Genomic DNA, 13,528 nt, shown 5'->3' on the forward strand with positions numbered 1-13,528 from the left:
TGCCTTGATCGAGGCCGATAGCAGAACAGTTCAGAGAACAAGAAACCTGAACACACAGATCCAAGATCAAGACTTTCAAAATGTGTATCTAAAGTCCTTAATTAGGAGCTATAAATCCATAAAATAAGGAATTAATTCCTATTCAAATGTCTAAGTGAGTGGCCTGATTTTTTTTTTGGTGTGTGGAGCATCCAGCAATTTCCATTGACTTTACTGAGAACCATTTGGATACTCATCACCTCTGAAAATCAGGCAATTTATTTATAAACTAAATTTAGCTATTCAGTTAAAAAAAAAAAAAAATCTTGTACCAAGCAGGACCGGCTCTAACATTTATGCCACCCCAAGCAAACAAAAAGAGCGCCGCCCCGCCGAACCTCTCCCCGAGCGTCGCACTGCCCAAGTCCCTGCCCCTACCCGAGCATCGCGTTGCGCCGCCCAAGTCCCCGCTCCCCGAGTGTCGTGTCGCGCCACCCAAGTCCCCCCCCCCCCCCCCCCGAGCGTCACGTCGCACCGCCCAAGTGCCCGCCCCCACCCCCCCAGTGCTGCCTGGCCAAACCAAAAAAAACAAAAATAAACCCCGAGCGCCGCCTCGTCCCAAGGTGCCGCCCCAAGCACATGCTTGGTAGGCTGGTGTCTGGAGCCGGCCCTGGTACCAAGTGCACAAAGAGCAGAGAAGAATGTTATTTTGAGGGCAGATTTCATGGCAAATTGAACTCCGGGTAGATTTGTGAGGTAGTTTGTAACTATTAAAGTGCATCAAAATTTAAAAGGCTTTTCTCAAACAAGTTAAGTAACCTTCATATTGTAAAAACAACAAGGAGTCCTTGTGGCACCTTAGAGACTAACAAATTTATTTGGGCATAAGCTTTCATGGGCTAGAACCCACTTCATCAGATGCATGGAGTGGAAAATACAGGAGCAGGTATAAATACATGAAAGGATGGGAGTTGCCTTACCAAGTGTGAGGTCAGTCTAATGAGACAATTCACTTAACAGCAGGATACCAAGGGAGGAAAAATAACTTTTGAAGTGGTAATGAGAGTGGCCCATTTCAGACAGTTGACAAGAAGGTGCGAGTAACAGTGGTGGGGCGGGAATTAGTATTAGGGAAAATAGGTTTAGGTTTTGTAATGACCCAACCACTCCCAGTCTTTATTCAGGCCTAATCTGATTGTGTCCAGTTTGCAAATTAATTCCAGTTCTGCAGTTTCATGTTGGTGGTGTTTTTGAATTTTTTTTGTTGAAGAATTGCCACTTTTAGGTCTGTTACTGAGTGACCAGAGAGACTGAAGTGTTCTCCTACTGGTTTTTGAATGTTATGATTCCTGATGTCAGATTTGTGTCCATTTATTCTTTTGTGTAGACTGTCCGGTTTGGCCAATGTACATAGCAGAGGGGCATTGCTGGCACATGATGGCATATATCACATTGATAGATGTGCAGGTGAACGAGCCCCTGATGGTGTGGCTGATGTGATTAGGTCCTATGATGGTGTCCCTTGAATAGATATGTGGACAGAGTTGGCACCAGGGTTTGTTGCAGGGTTTGGTTCCTGGGTTGGTGTTTTTGTTGTGTGGTGTGTAGTTGCTGGTAAGTATTTGCTTCAGGCTTGGGGGCTGTCTGTAAGCGAGGACTGGCCTGTCTCCCAAGGTCTGTGAGAGTGAGGGATCGTCCTTCAGGATAGGTTTTAGATCTTTGGTGTGCTGGAGAGGTTTTAGTTGGGGGCTGTAGGTGACGGCTAGTGGCGTTCTGTTACTTTCTTTGTTGGGCCTGCCTTGTAGTAGGTGACTTCTGGGTACCCTTCTTGCTCTGTCAATCTGTTTCTTCACTTCACCAGGTGAGTATTGTAATTTTAAGAATGCTTGATAGGGATCCTGTAGGTGTTTGTCTCTGTCTGAGGGATCAGAGCAAATGCAGTTGTATCTTAGAGCTTGGCTGTAGACAATGGATCGTGTGATGTCGTCTGGATGAAAGCTGGAGGCATGTAGGTAATTATAGCCATCAGTAGGTTTCCAGTATACGATGGTGTTTATCTGACCATCGCTTATTAGCCCTGTAGTGCCTAGGAAGTGGACCTCTTGTGTGGATTGTTCCAGCCTGAAGTGGATGGTGGGGTGGAAATTGTTGAAATCTTGGTGGAATTCCTCAAGGGCCGCCTTCCTTTGGGTCCAGATGATGAAGATGTCATCAGTGTAGTGCAAGTAGAGTAGGGGTGTGAGGGGACGAGAGCTGAGGAAGCATTGTTCTAAGTCAACCATAAAAATGTTGGCATATTATGGGGCCATGCGGGTACCTATAGCAGTCCCGCTGGCTTGAAGGTATAAATTGTCCCCAAATCTGAAATAGTTGTGGGTGAGGACAAAGTCACAAATTTCAGCCACTAGGTTTGCCGTGATGGTATCGAGGATGCTATTCCTGATGGCTTGTAGTCCATCTTTGTGTGGAATGTTGGTGTAGAGAGCTTCTACATCCATAGTGTCTAGGATGGTGTTTTCAGGAAGATCACCAATGGATTGTAGTTTCCTCAGGAAGTCAGTGGTGTCTCAAAGATAGCTGGGAGTGCTGGTAGCATAGGGCCTGAGGAGAGAGTCTACATAGCCAGGTAATCCTGCAGTCAGGGTGCCAATGCCTGAGATGATGGGGCGTCCAGGGTTACCAGGTTTATGGATTTTGGGTAGCAGATAGAATACCCCTGGTTGGGGCTCTAGGGGTGTGTCAGTGTAGATTTGTTCCTGTGCTGCTTTAGGGAGTTTCTTGAGCAGATGGTGTAGTTTCTTTTGGTAATCCTCAGTGGGGTCAGAGGGTAATGGCCTGTAGAATGTGGGGTCAGAGAATTGTCTAGCAGACTCTTGTTCATATTCCAACCTATTCATGATGACTGCAGCACCCCCTTTGTCAACCTTTTTTGTTATGATGTCAGAGTTGTTTCTGAGGCTGTGGATTGCGTTGTTCTGCATAGCTGAGGTTATGGGGCAAGTGATGCTGCTTTTCTTCAATTTCAGCTCATGCATGTCGGCGGAAGCACTCTATGTAGAAATACTGTAGTGGCTCCCATTCTGTGTGAATATGTGTTACGCCCCTTTTTGCTTCTAGGTTCCTTGAATAGGCCTTTCTCTTGCCAATAGGATGGAGCAGTGTGTCCCCACCAAGGTCCTGATCCAAAGCACATTGAAGTCAATGGAAAAGACCCCCTTCAGTTTCAATTGGTTTTGGATCAATCCCTTAGAGCCATTTCAATTTCTGCAAAATCTTATCCAGTGCTCTCAAGGAGGTTTCTTTCAATAAGTACTGGTCCTGTTATAGGGTGACAGAACAGTGGAGGGCAGTTTCCCTGGTGCCAGACATTTCCCTGGTGCCAGACACCCTGTGCTGATGCTTTGAGTACATTCAGATGGGAAATTCTGAGAACAATCGGATGACTCGTGCTCGGGTTTATTTTTTTAAGATTTGAAAGTATCCAGCGAGATGCCTTTAATTTTTATTCTAGATAGGAACTTTATTTTTATATTTTTACAAAAATTAGAAACAGCTTGTGCTTAGCTTCAGCTGCTCAGCCTTTGCCAGCCAAAATCCAACTGCAGCTGATCTGGGTAGTGTGAAGTGATGCTCCAAAGACATCTGGTACCACATGGTTGAATTATGCCACATGCTTGCGCAGTTACTTAGCTGCATGAGGTTGACAACAAACAGTTATTGTAGAACAGATCCTGGTTTTTCAGAAGCAGATAAAAGCAGTATTTTGCAGATAGTTTGAAAATGAGTTAGGATTATACACTATATAATGCATTAAAATATTTCATAACATCTATTCTTTTCTTTTTTGTGACATATCTTGTTAAAAACAAACTCTGGATTACTTTTATATAGAGAAATGTGTTAGGGAGATATAGGTAAAAATGAATAGCAAAAAACTTCTTTTTGACCCTTCTCTATTCTTTGGGATTGTGAGAGGATCCTCTCTCTTACGTGCTTAGTTCTGCCAGCCTCGATAATGCCAAATCCCATTTTCAACTGATTTGTGAATCTTTTTTTGTTGGGTTGAAGCAAGAGGAAGGAATCTTTAGTCATGGAAAGAAGGTTATGCTCATAGGAGGGAAAACTAAAGTCCTGTTGCACTTTGCTGCATTGCTCTGTGCTGTTAATGCTAATGTTCTCTTCCCTGCACTTTTCTCCCTTTTTAGCTCTTGCATCTGGTGGCTCTCTTCCAATAACATCACTGGATGCAACTGGGAACTTAGTGTTTGCCAATGCTGGAGGTACTCCTAACATCGTCACTGCCCCGTTGTTCCTGAACCCTCAGAACCTTTCTCTGCTCACCAGCAACCCAGTTAGCTTGGTCTCTGCAGCTGCCGCCTCCGCAGGGGCCTCTGGACCAGTCGCCAGCCTTCATGCCACCTCCACCTCAGCTGAATCCATCCAGAACTCTCTCTTCACAGTGGCCTCTGCCAGTGGGGCCACTTCCACCACCACTACTGCCTCCAAGGCACAGTGAGCCGGGCTGAGCTGTGCTACCACCAGCCTGTTTCACTCTGCAGTGGGATTGGCTGCCAGCTGGGTTTATAAACTGAAAAATGTGATCGGCTTCCTCTCGCCATGTTGCTGGGGACAAGGGAGAGAGACGGAAAATATAAAAACAAAACAGGAAGGATTTAAAGCTGGGACAGACATTTGCCTAATTTTATAATAAACACTGTCTTTTCAGGATCGCTTCATGGATCGGAGAGCTTTCTAACCAAAAATGTAAAAAAACAAAAAACAAAAAAAACAAAAAAAAAGTGAAAGGACTACTTATCATTTCCAGCAGTCACAATGACAAGTTAAGGTGGGTTATCAACTCAAACATAGGAAGGGGATTTCTTAGTTCTTTTGGTCTAAATATCTTTTTTTTTTTTTTAATTATCATTTTATAGGTCTGTTGTACAGGCCGTTATGTCATACAAGGTGTTTATAATCGTATCAATCGTGTTGGGGGTTCCTTTCTTAACTGGTACAATTTAGGCAGGCCTGTATTACTGGTGTATCTCTATTATTATTATGGTTATTATTATTATTATTATTATTTTTATATATATGGTTTGGATGCATTTGTCTTTGCTCCTGGATTGTTTTCAGTGAGCTCCCACACCATGAGGAGGGGGGAGAGAGAGAGGGGAACATAAGGAGGCTTTCTGTCCTAATCTCCTGGGAGCGTTCCTCAGTTTCCTCATCCTTGAACTTGTTTTACAGTGACTTATCCAGAGGTATCAAGAGAGAGATCATTTTCACCACTTTTGCAGGAATCTCGGTGTAGAGGCAGCAAGTTGTGTGCAAACCTCCAGGCTAGTCTGTGCTTTTGTGGTGAGGGAGGTAGAGAGAACTTCTATACTGCAGCTCTCCTTCACCCAACTACTTAGGCTAAAGAGCCAAATTTTGCTCTAAGTTGCATGTGCATTGCTCATATTGACGTCAGAGAGCAGGATTTGGCACTTAGAGCCCAGACTATTTCAGACACCTGTTTTGGTGGTTCTCCTGTATTGTTAGGATTTTGCCCCTTTAAAAAAAAAAAAATCCTAGAAATGCAAAGTTACCTGAGGACGCCAATATCACTAATATCTAAAGGCATCCACAGTCCAAGCTTCCTACCAACTAACTTGGTACAGGATTTTGAAAGGTGAAACTGGCTTCTCTAATCAAAGGAATATTCCTTTGCATGTTTTTTGTTGTGTACAGGGAGCTGCATTGGAACAGTTTTCCATTGTCAAGTGCTTCTATCTACAGGGATAGATGTCAGGTCTATTGGAACAGAAGTTGCTGCCAATTTCATGCCAACACAACCGTGGCTTCCTTGCGCCTTTGTTCTGTTTGAAATAACTTGTAGGTTTCTTCACCACCACCTTACTTGGTGCTTTGGAAATAGAAGACAGTGACCAATCAGCTGGAATTGTCCAGCCTCATGTGGGAAATAGCACCAATCTAGTCAATGCTGGGACTTTGCACACATCTTGGTGTTCTCGTGTGGTCTCTGAAGAGTGATGTTGCTACCTTGATCAAAATGGCAATAAGCATCTCGGACTAGAGACTCAGTGTTGGCTTGCTGACATAGCTGTGTTTCCAGGGTTGTTTCCAATCCACATAGCAAGGAGCATTTGAGAACAGAGAGCTTATGAGAATGGATGAGGAAGAATAGTGGGTTTCCAGAGGTTAGTGATGTATATTCTTTAATATATCAATCGAGTATTTGAACCAAAAAGATTTCTGAAGAGAAGACTGGATCGCTGCAGTGCAGTTCACTTTGAACTTTTCATTCCTGTTGGATTTAAAAGTTTCTGCCATGTGTTTAAAACACATTTACACTCAGCTAGGGAAGGTGTCACAAGTGCCCCCTCTGGGTTTGGTTTGGTTTTTTTGGAGGGGGCGGAGGGTGTCACCAGGAAGTTTCAGGATAGCAAGTTTATGCAGCAGTTCTGTTCACTTTTGCTGATTATCAGGAGGGATCTTGGAATCTCTCACCACTTGAGATCAATAAGACAGGAACTTAAACCCAACATACACTTTTGGGTCTGTGACCCAAGTGTGTGGGATTTACATTTATACTCAAATGGCAGAAACTCTTATCTCTTCTTCCCCTCATGTTTTTCTCTGTTCACGTCTAACTCTCTCTCCACCTTCCTGTTTCATAGATTATTTAAGATAATTATCCATGAGATTTCAAAACTAGTGAACTGCAAGCAGGGAAACTAACAAATGTCCGTCCACCATTTTTAATGTGTTCTTTGATTTTTTTTGTTTTGTTTTTTAAAACTAAGCTTGAACCAAAGTCAATTTCTAGCAAGCTGCTGTACTAATGGACTAGTTTGTATAAGTGCAGTTCAGACGCAGAGGCGCGATAGATGCTACTGACAATTTCTTTTTCATTTGTCTTGTTTTTTATTAATTTTATATAAAAGTTGCTGCTTGTTTTAATCTTTTTTTGGGGGGGATTGATAATTTGTATATCCTTGGGGCAGACTCTTAACTTGATTTTTTTTTAAATAGGTTTTTTTGTTTGTTTGTTTGTTTGTTTGGTGTGTAAATAGAATGGCAATGTCAGGTGATTACTAATCCAAGTGGTCCCCCACTCCTCCACCCTACCAGTTAAATAAATCTAAATATTCTGGTGTGACTGAAGTCTCTGTGACTTCAGTCTGTGGAGAAGATTTTAGGGCTATGAATAATATAGAATATAAATTGCTCATAGTGTAACAGCTTTGGAGCAGTAAAAGGTATAGATGGGTATGATTCAGGGAGGGAGAAGTGGAAGAGGAGATGCTGGTTACCCACTATGTTGGTCTAGAGGCCATAGCATTGACTATAGTTTCTACCAAAGGAAATATCAGTCCCATGGGACTTGTAGTCAGCCAAGTAAGAGGGCAGGAAATGCTGAAGCTACAATGCTTGCACTTGGGTCTGAAAATTCCCAGTCACCTTCAGACACTCGTAAAAGTAAAATTTACCAAGAGCCTTTTTGTTAAAGGGCCATTTGGATGATATCCTCTCCACTGTATCCTCTATTTTCTGATGGATCTGAGACTGTGGGGGGGTCCTGTGCATTTATCTAGGAAATACAAAGAATGTGGGCCTTAAATCAGCATCAAAACCTCTCTCCACAGTTCAAAGGGACTGTGCCATCGGTTGTCTGGATGACTTTTAACTTACCATTCTTGTTGGTTTGTGGTTGAGAGGGGGGTGTGATGCATACATATCTGGAACACTAATGCAGCTTGGATGGTTATTTATTATAAACAAATTGATTTTTCCTGATTCCTTTTTCACTGGTCACATGGCTTTGGTGTGAGCACCTTAAATTCTCCCTCCCTCATCCTCTGCTACCCAATCACCCTCTAAGGGGCCCAGACTCCAGAGAGCTTCTTAGTGGTCTTTTCTGAAAGAAACTGGAAACTTTAAGTAGCCACATGTCCAGGGAGGTTTGGCTGAAATGCTCTTCTTTTTGCCCTGGGGAACTGGCAGTAGATTATCATATCCTACCACACCCTCCACTTCCCCCCCACCCCCATTGGCTCAAGCCCAGTGTGTTTTTATTTCCTATCATAACATGTCAACATCTGATTGTAGCCCTTTTGTTCAGTTGATCTGCCTGGACCCTGCTCCTCACTGGTAGTATTGTTTCCTCTTGTGAACATTGGTCACCTCTACTATTTTAGTTAAAGGAGAGAGGAGAAGAACCCAGAGATGAGGTTGCAGCGGAATTATATTTGCCTAGTAAGACTATACATGCACACTCTTTCAGAACTTGAGATGGATGAATGATCGGGTATTGGAATGTAGTAGAAATTGCTGTTTTAAACCTTGATCATGACTGCAACAGAAACTGAAGTGTCTACAAGGAGATTCAATAGTGATTGGTGATATATGGACTTTGAGAATTAGAGACTGAAGATTTAAGGATTGGAGTGAAAAAGTATTGTCCCACAGATTCAAAAATTAGCCAACAGCGGCTGAGGGCATTATTTTGCAGTTGAGGTTACTTTTCCACCCCAAAGGACAATAGTTTACTCTTTATAATCCAAAAATACAAGTCCATATAGATGTCTTACCAAAAATGGTTTTCTTTTGCCCGCAAATGTCATAGTCCTTGTCTTAAATCCATCACTGAGTGGACAAACTGTTCCTTTGTTGTTTTATGGGATTATCTCTGAGAATTTTGAATTCAGTAGAATTTCACACACACAAATAACTAAATTGAAATAAAATCAAATCAGGCTTTGTTGGCCAGGGCCAGAAGAAATTCCTTAAAGCCCTTGTACATGGAAGGGAAAATTGCAAGTTATGTAGTGCATCTTTCTCTACCACAACTCCATAAAACTCCATATATGTAGGTGTCTGGGCTTGTTTTCTCATTTCCAAGCATATCTCATGGCAGGTAAAAGCTAGTGGGACAGACCAATTCACTTTATCATCTCCAAGGACAATTAGGATCTGTATATTAGGCCTGGGGAGGGATATATGTATGAAGATACACACGAAATAAAGACCTTCCCAAAAAAGATATGGAGAAGGGGAAACACACAAATGTTTTGTCAGGAAAAAGTCTTAAAAGGTGGTGGTCATGTGAATTTTGGTAGAGAACTCATTCAGGTTTGGTTCAGACAAATCTGACCCACCCAGTTGACCTCTGCCCCAGTAGTTAGGGGATGAAAGATTCATGTGCTGTTCACACACATGCACATACTCACCCTTAGATGGAGTCTCCTGACAAATGTGAATTTTGTGAGGAATCCTAAGCCAGTTAAAATATTAGTTTCTTTACTGACTTGTTACCTAGTGTATATGCAGGAATGCTACATATAATATGCATGTGTGTGTATGTTCATGTGTGTATGTATACACATGCCCTATACCAGTTAGTACTGAGAGATACTCCTTACATAAGAAAAATCCTGGTTTATAATAGTTTTGTATCGTACTCAGAGCCTAAGTACAATATAGTTTACATTTTAAAAATTGTTTTAATTGGGAGACTCTTGACAACACATCATTGCCCCAGACCTACTCAAACAAATCCTCTGCCTTCAATAAGTAAAGTCACACAAATTAATTAAAAGCCATATCAGACCCCAAAAACCACTTTGCCATGAAGTCCATAACACTTGCGCTCTGATGGACTATCAGTGGGAACACAATGGAAAGTAGAGGGTCCTCATATGAAAATGCTCTGCTGGTAATACTGGACATCTGTGTTCAAGTCACTAATAAAACCATCCACCAGATTTTAACAGTTGTGATAGAGCCCAGAAATGGAGACATTCTCTTCAGTAATTTGAATTGCATATTCTTGTAGGCTTCAAAAATTACAGCTTTAAATTTAATCTGGAAGTGAACTGGCTGTTATGGTCATAATGGAGAGATTTCTAAAGAAAACATTCAGGATGTATGTAATATATATGTTAACTTACTTGGAAATGCATTTCATCATTTGTTATCCCTTTTGGTTAACAAATCTTGATCTCAACAGATGTAGGAACAATATATGAACTCATGTTATAATGGCCTTCCATTTGTGTTGATTGAGCATTCCACTGCCCCTCCACCCTCATCCCTTTCTTGATCTTCTTCCCCATACAGCGTGGGAGGGAGGTTTTTTTAGTCTATAGATTAAATGAAAACAAAATGTAACTTGGATCTATGGGTGGTGTCTTTCCAATGGACTTCTTAAACATCAAAATAACTTGGGCAACTTAAAAAAAATAAAAATGGAATAAGAGACTCTCCTTGTGCTCAGGGGGCAACAGAGGAGTGTGTCTGTTACCAAAACAACTTGAGAGAATTCTCCCTGCACATCAGTAACAATGATTAGGACAGTGATAGTGATTTCCTGTTCACTGCTACTATTATGAAGAACATCACTGAAGCGTTAGATTTTTGTTGTTCCTCTGTTGGTTTAAGTAGAAGGTACCCAGCAGTCCACTGGAGCAGATTCCATTTTTCCTCCCGATTGAGGTGTTGAAAGTGCAGAAGTGCTAAGTCCTCTGTGAAGCATATTCTTGGAGTAGAGTAACTAACATTCAATAAAACAAAGACCATTTTTTTCATAAAAGAACAGAACATCTTAGCTCCATTGCAGCTGGAGCCATATAATGGAGGCACAATTAAAACTACTTCTAATTTACCTTAATTGTCAACACCTAGTATTTTACTAAATAAAATTGTTCTCTTTCCAATTTGAAACCTTACTTTACAAAATTGTCAGAAAGGAGCTCTTTTTGTAATGGAAATAGAGGCTTTGGGACAGACTAAATACTACATCAGATCCTAGCTATTGATGACATTTGGTTCAAAAAATTGCATTTCCAGTTATCTTTTGGTTATCTTTGGGCAAAATCCCAAATGTAAACTCTTAACATGTCCATTTAACTGTGTTAGAGCCAGTTAAACTGAATTCTACTGTCTTGAGGAAGAATAGGATTATCTTAAGTTTGTATGTATGTGTGTCTACACACACACACACACATATTGAAAATAAATTTAGTTCTGGCTTATATACTTTCTCTTATAGACTGGACATTATCAAAGGAGGAATCTGACTGGTTGATGAATACATCTATTATATAGTTATCGATCTGTAACCAGCCTGCTCTGGGTCTGTTAGCCAGTTGTTACAAAAATATGACCCAGAAAGTTGTTAAAACAATTTACAGTTCAGGAAGTTCAGTTGCACTGGTTCTGCTCCTTAGAGGAGTCAAAATCAACTCCCATTGATGTCAGTAGGAGTCTCCCTTGCCTCCAATGGGAGTTGGATCAGATCATAGAGTGCCTTAGGCACTTGACAATGGATCTCCTATCTTACAGAGCATTTCACATGCATATGTCCTTGGCACAACCACTCTTCTTTTTGTGTATTGTTAAGATAAAGGCATTGCATGTGGATATAGTGTCATCTGCTCCTTTTTCTAATCTAATGCAAATCTGTTGTTTGTTTGACTCATGATTTGCAAATTATGTTCAGTATCTTATGTATTGCCACCCATTCAGAATAGGATCAGATTCCATAAACCTAAAAGCAGTTTACGTCAAAGAGCATTGGAAGGAATGAAATGTGTATACACGTGCATGCACCCATATAACTATACACACGGACAGTACAATAAAAAAACATGATTGTTCTCTTCTGACTTTCATCATCAACAAGGAGGATCAATGGACTAATTACCGCTTCCTGTGTGACTCTATCCTGTCTATGATTAAGGTGGTAATAGAGTTGAGCCTTCATGTATTCAGTTTGGTATGTACACACACTCCTACTTTCATCCCTAGTCAGTACAATTCAGATGTCAATCTGATTGCATACTTGTACTAATCCAACTCTGTCCTCCTTTTTCTTTCTCTCATATGCATACTCATACCATGAATGAACAGACTACTCTTTCATTCATTCCCTTGGGACTCCATCTGGAGGGTTTTAGAGACTGCAGTGGAACTACAGATAGTTTTGTCCTTGGGGAGGAGAGAGTATGTGATTTGACAGAATAGATTGGTGTGGTCAGGTATGTCAAACACACCAGATATGGCTTTTCTGACTAAATTTCTGTTCATGGAGCATCTCCTGGGCTTTATGCCAATACTCCCTGCAAAGCATGCTTTGCTTGGGTGAATCTCCTTGGGAGACATTTCAGTTCCTGTCCCTGAGTAAGTGGAGGGTCCCCAACTGGAATAATCTGGGTCCCACTCCTGCCCTTCCCTCCCCCTCCTTCAGTAAGAGGTAGCACCACAGAGCTGTGAGAACAATGCTTGTGGGTAGCAGCTGGCTTCTGGCACCTTCATAAAATACCTCAGCATAGCTTAGCATTGTCACATAACTGGTTTTAAACTGAAAAAATCAGAAGAGAAAAACAAACTTTATAAATAGTGGAGATAATTCTAGCTGTAGAGTTTAGTTGAACTGATGTTTGTTATGATTGATAAACATGATTATGCTGTATGTATTTGAGATCCTGTTGATAGGTTACAACTTTATAGGGTTGGGTGGGGGTGGGTGGATGTTGGGTGGGGGCGGAGCGAAGGGAGTTGATTCTGTTAGAAGGAAAATGTTGCTCATGAATTTTTTTCCTTGTATCTGTCTTGCCAAAGGAAACATTTTGTTGCTCCTGGGTTTGGGATTGTTGTTTGGTTGGTTTATCTGTGGTCTAATCTGCAGCACAGCACATGATGGCATGCAGGTTACTGATTGGGTGGCTGTTCAGGGTCCTTTAGGTGCACACATGCTTTCCCCTCCCTCCCTGCCTTTTCCTTACGAATAATAAGGGCCCTTGTAGGGATCTAAAGATTAGGCAAGGTGTGTATATATTGGGAGCTTGGGGGAGAGGAGATGGATATATTCAGCCCAGGTATAAATCCATTTTAGCCAGTGGTGTTGCACCAGGGCTGAATTGGGGCCATGGCATTTAAGTTTGGGAAAGAGAGAACAGTTGTTGCATCTTAATCTAACTGAGAGAGAAAAAATGAAACAGGTTCCTTTTATCCCCCTTGTCTTGTTACTGAATGTAGGGCTTGTAGTGCTTGATAATAAGTGGAAAACTTTTTAAACACTTCCTTTTCTAATAGCAATGCTAATCCTGTCTAGACCAAAAACTACAAAAGAAAAACCAAACTGAGAAGTGAAAGCTAACCTGCTCCTAACACCTGGCTGGTGTACCTGAAAGGATCGAAATACTGTGAGTCAATCTGGGGGGAGGGGTGTTTGGGGAGGAGGGAGGTGCATTCCTCTCATGGTGTTTGTCTTGGCTTTGGGGTGGGACTACTGGGGGAAGTGGTGATGACTTGGGAGGGATTCATAGCCTCTTCCATCCTGACTTCAAGGCATCCCTTCCATTGTTCCGACTTCCCTGCGGGGGCGGGGGGGATGAGGAGGTGAGTGAGCGAGTGAGTTTTTGAGTGGTTGTGTGGATCTAAAGAGCTGAATTTCCAAGGAGCTCCGAGCTCCATTGGGATGGGAGAATTTCCAATGGCTTGGTAGAGAACCAAAGGCACTGATGAGTCGTCAGCTCTGCTG

General features: G+C 41.8%; 1 protein-coding gene across 7 annotated transcripts in view; it reads left to right on the top strand.

The window, feature by feature from the left end:
- POU2F1 (POU class 2 homeobox 1) overlaps positions 1–12,493 on the top strand; it is a 231,567-nt gene extending 219,074 nt beyond the window's left edge. For all 7 annotated transcript variants that reach the window (XM_039521085.1, XM_039521086.1, XM_039521081.1 and 4 more), the window contains one exon: positions 4,185–12,493. In XM_039521085.1, coding sequence (XP_039377019.1) covers positions 4,185–4,495 — 311 coding nt within the window. In that variant the 3' untranslated portion in view covers positions 4,496–12,493. The remainder of the gene's footprint in view (positions 1–4,184) is intronic.
- The last annotated feature ends 1,035 nt before the right edge of the window (positions 12,494–13,528 follow it).

This window comes from Mauremys reevesii, linkage group 1, assembly GCF_016161935.1.
Source record: "Mauremys reevesii isolate NIE-2019 linkage group 1, ASM1616193v1, whole genome shotgun sequence".
NCBI classification, from domain to species: domain Eukaryota; kingdom Metazoa; phylum Chordata; order Testudines; family Geoemydidae; genus Mauremys; species Mauremys reevesii.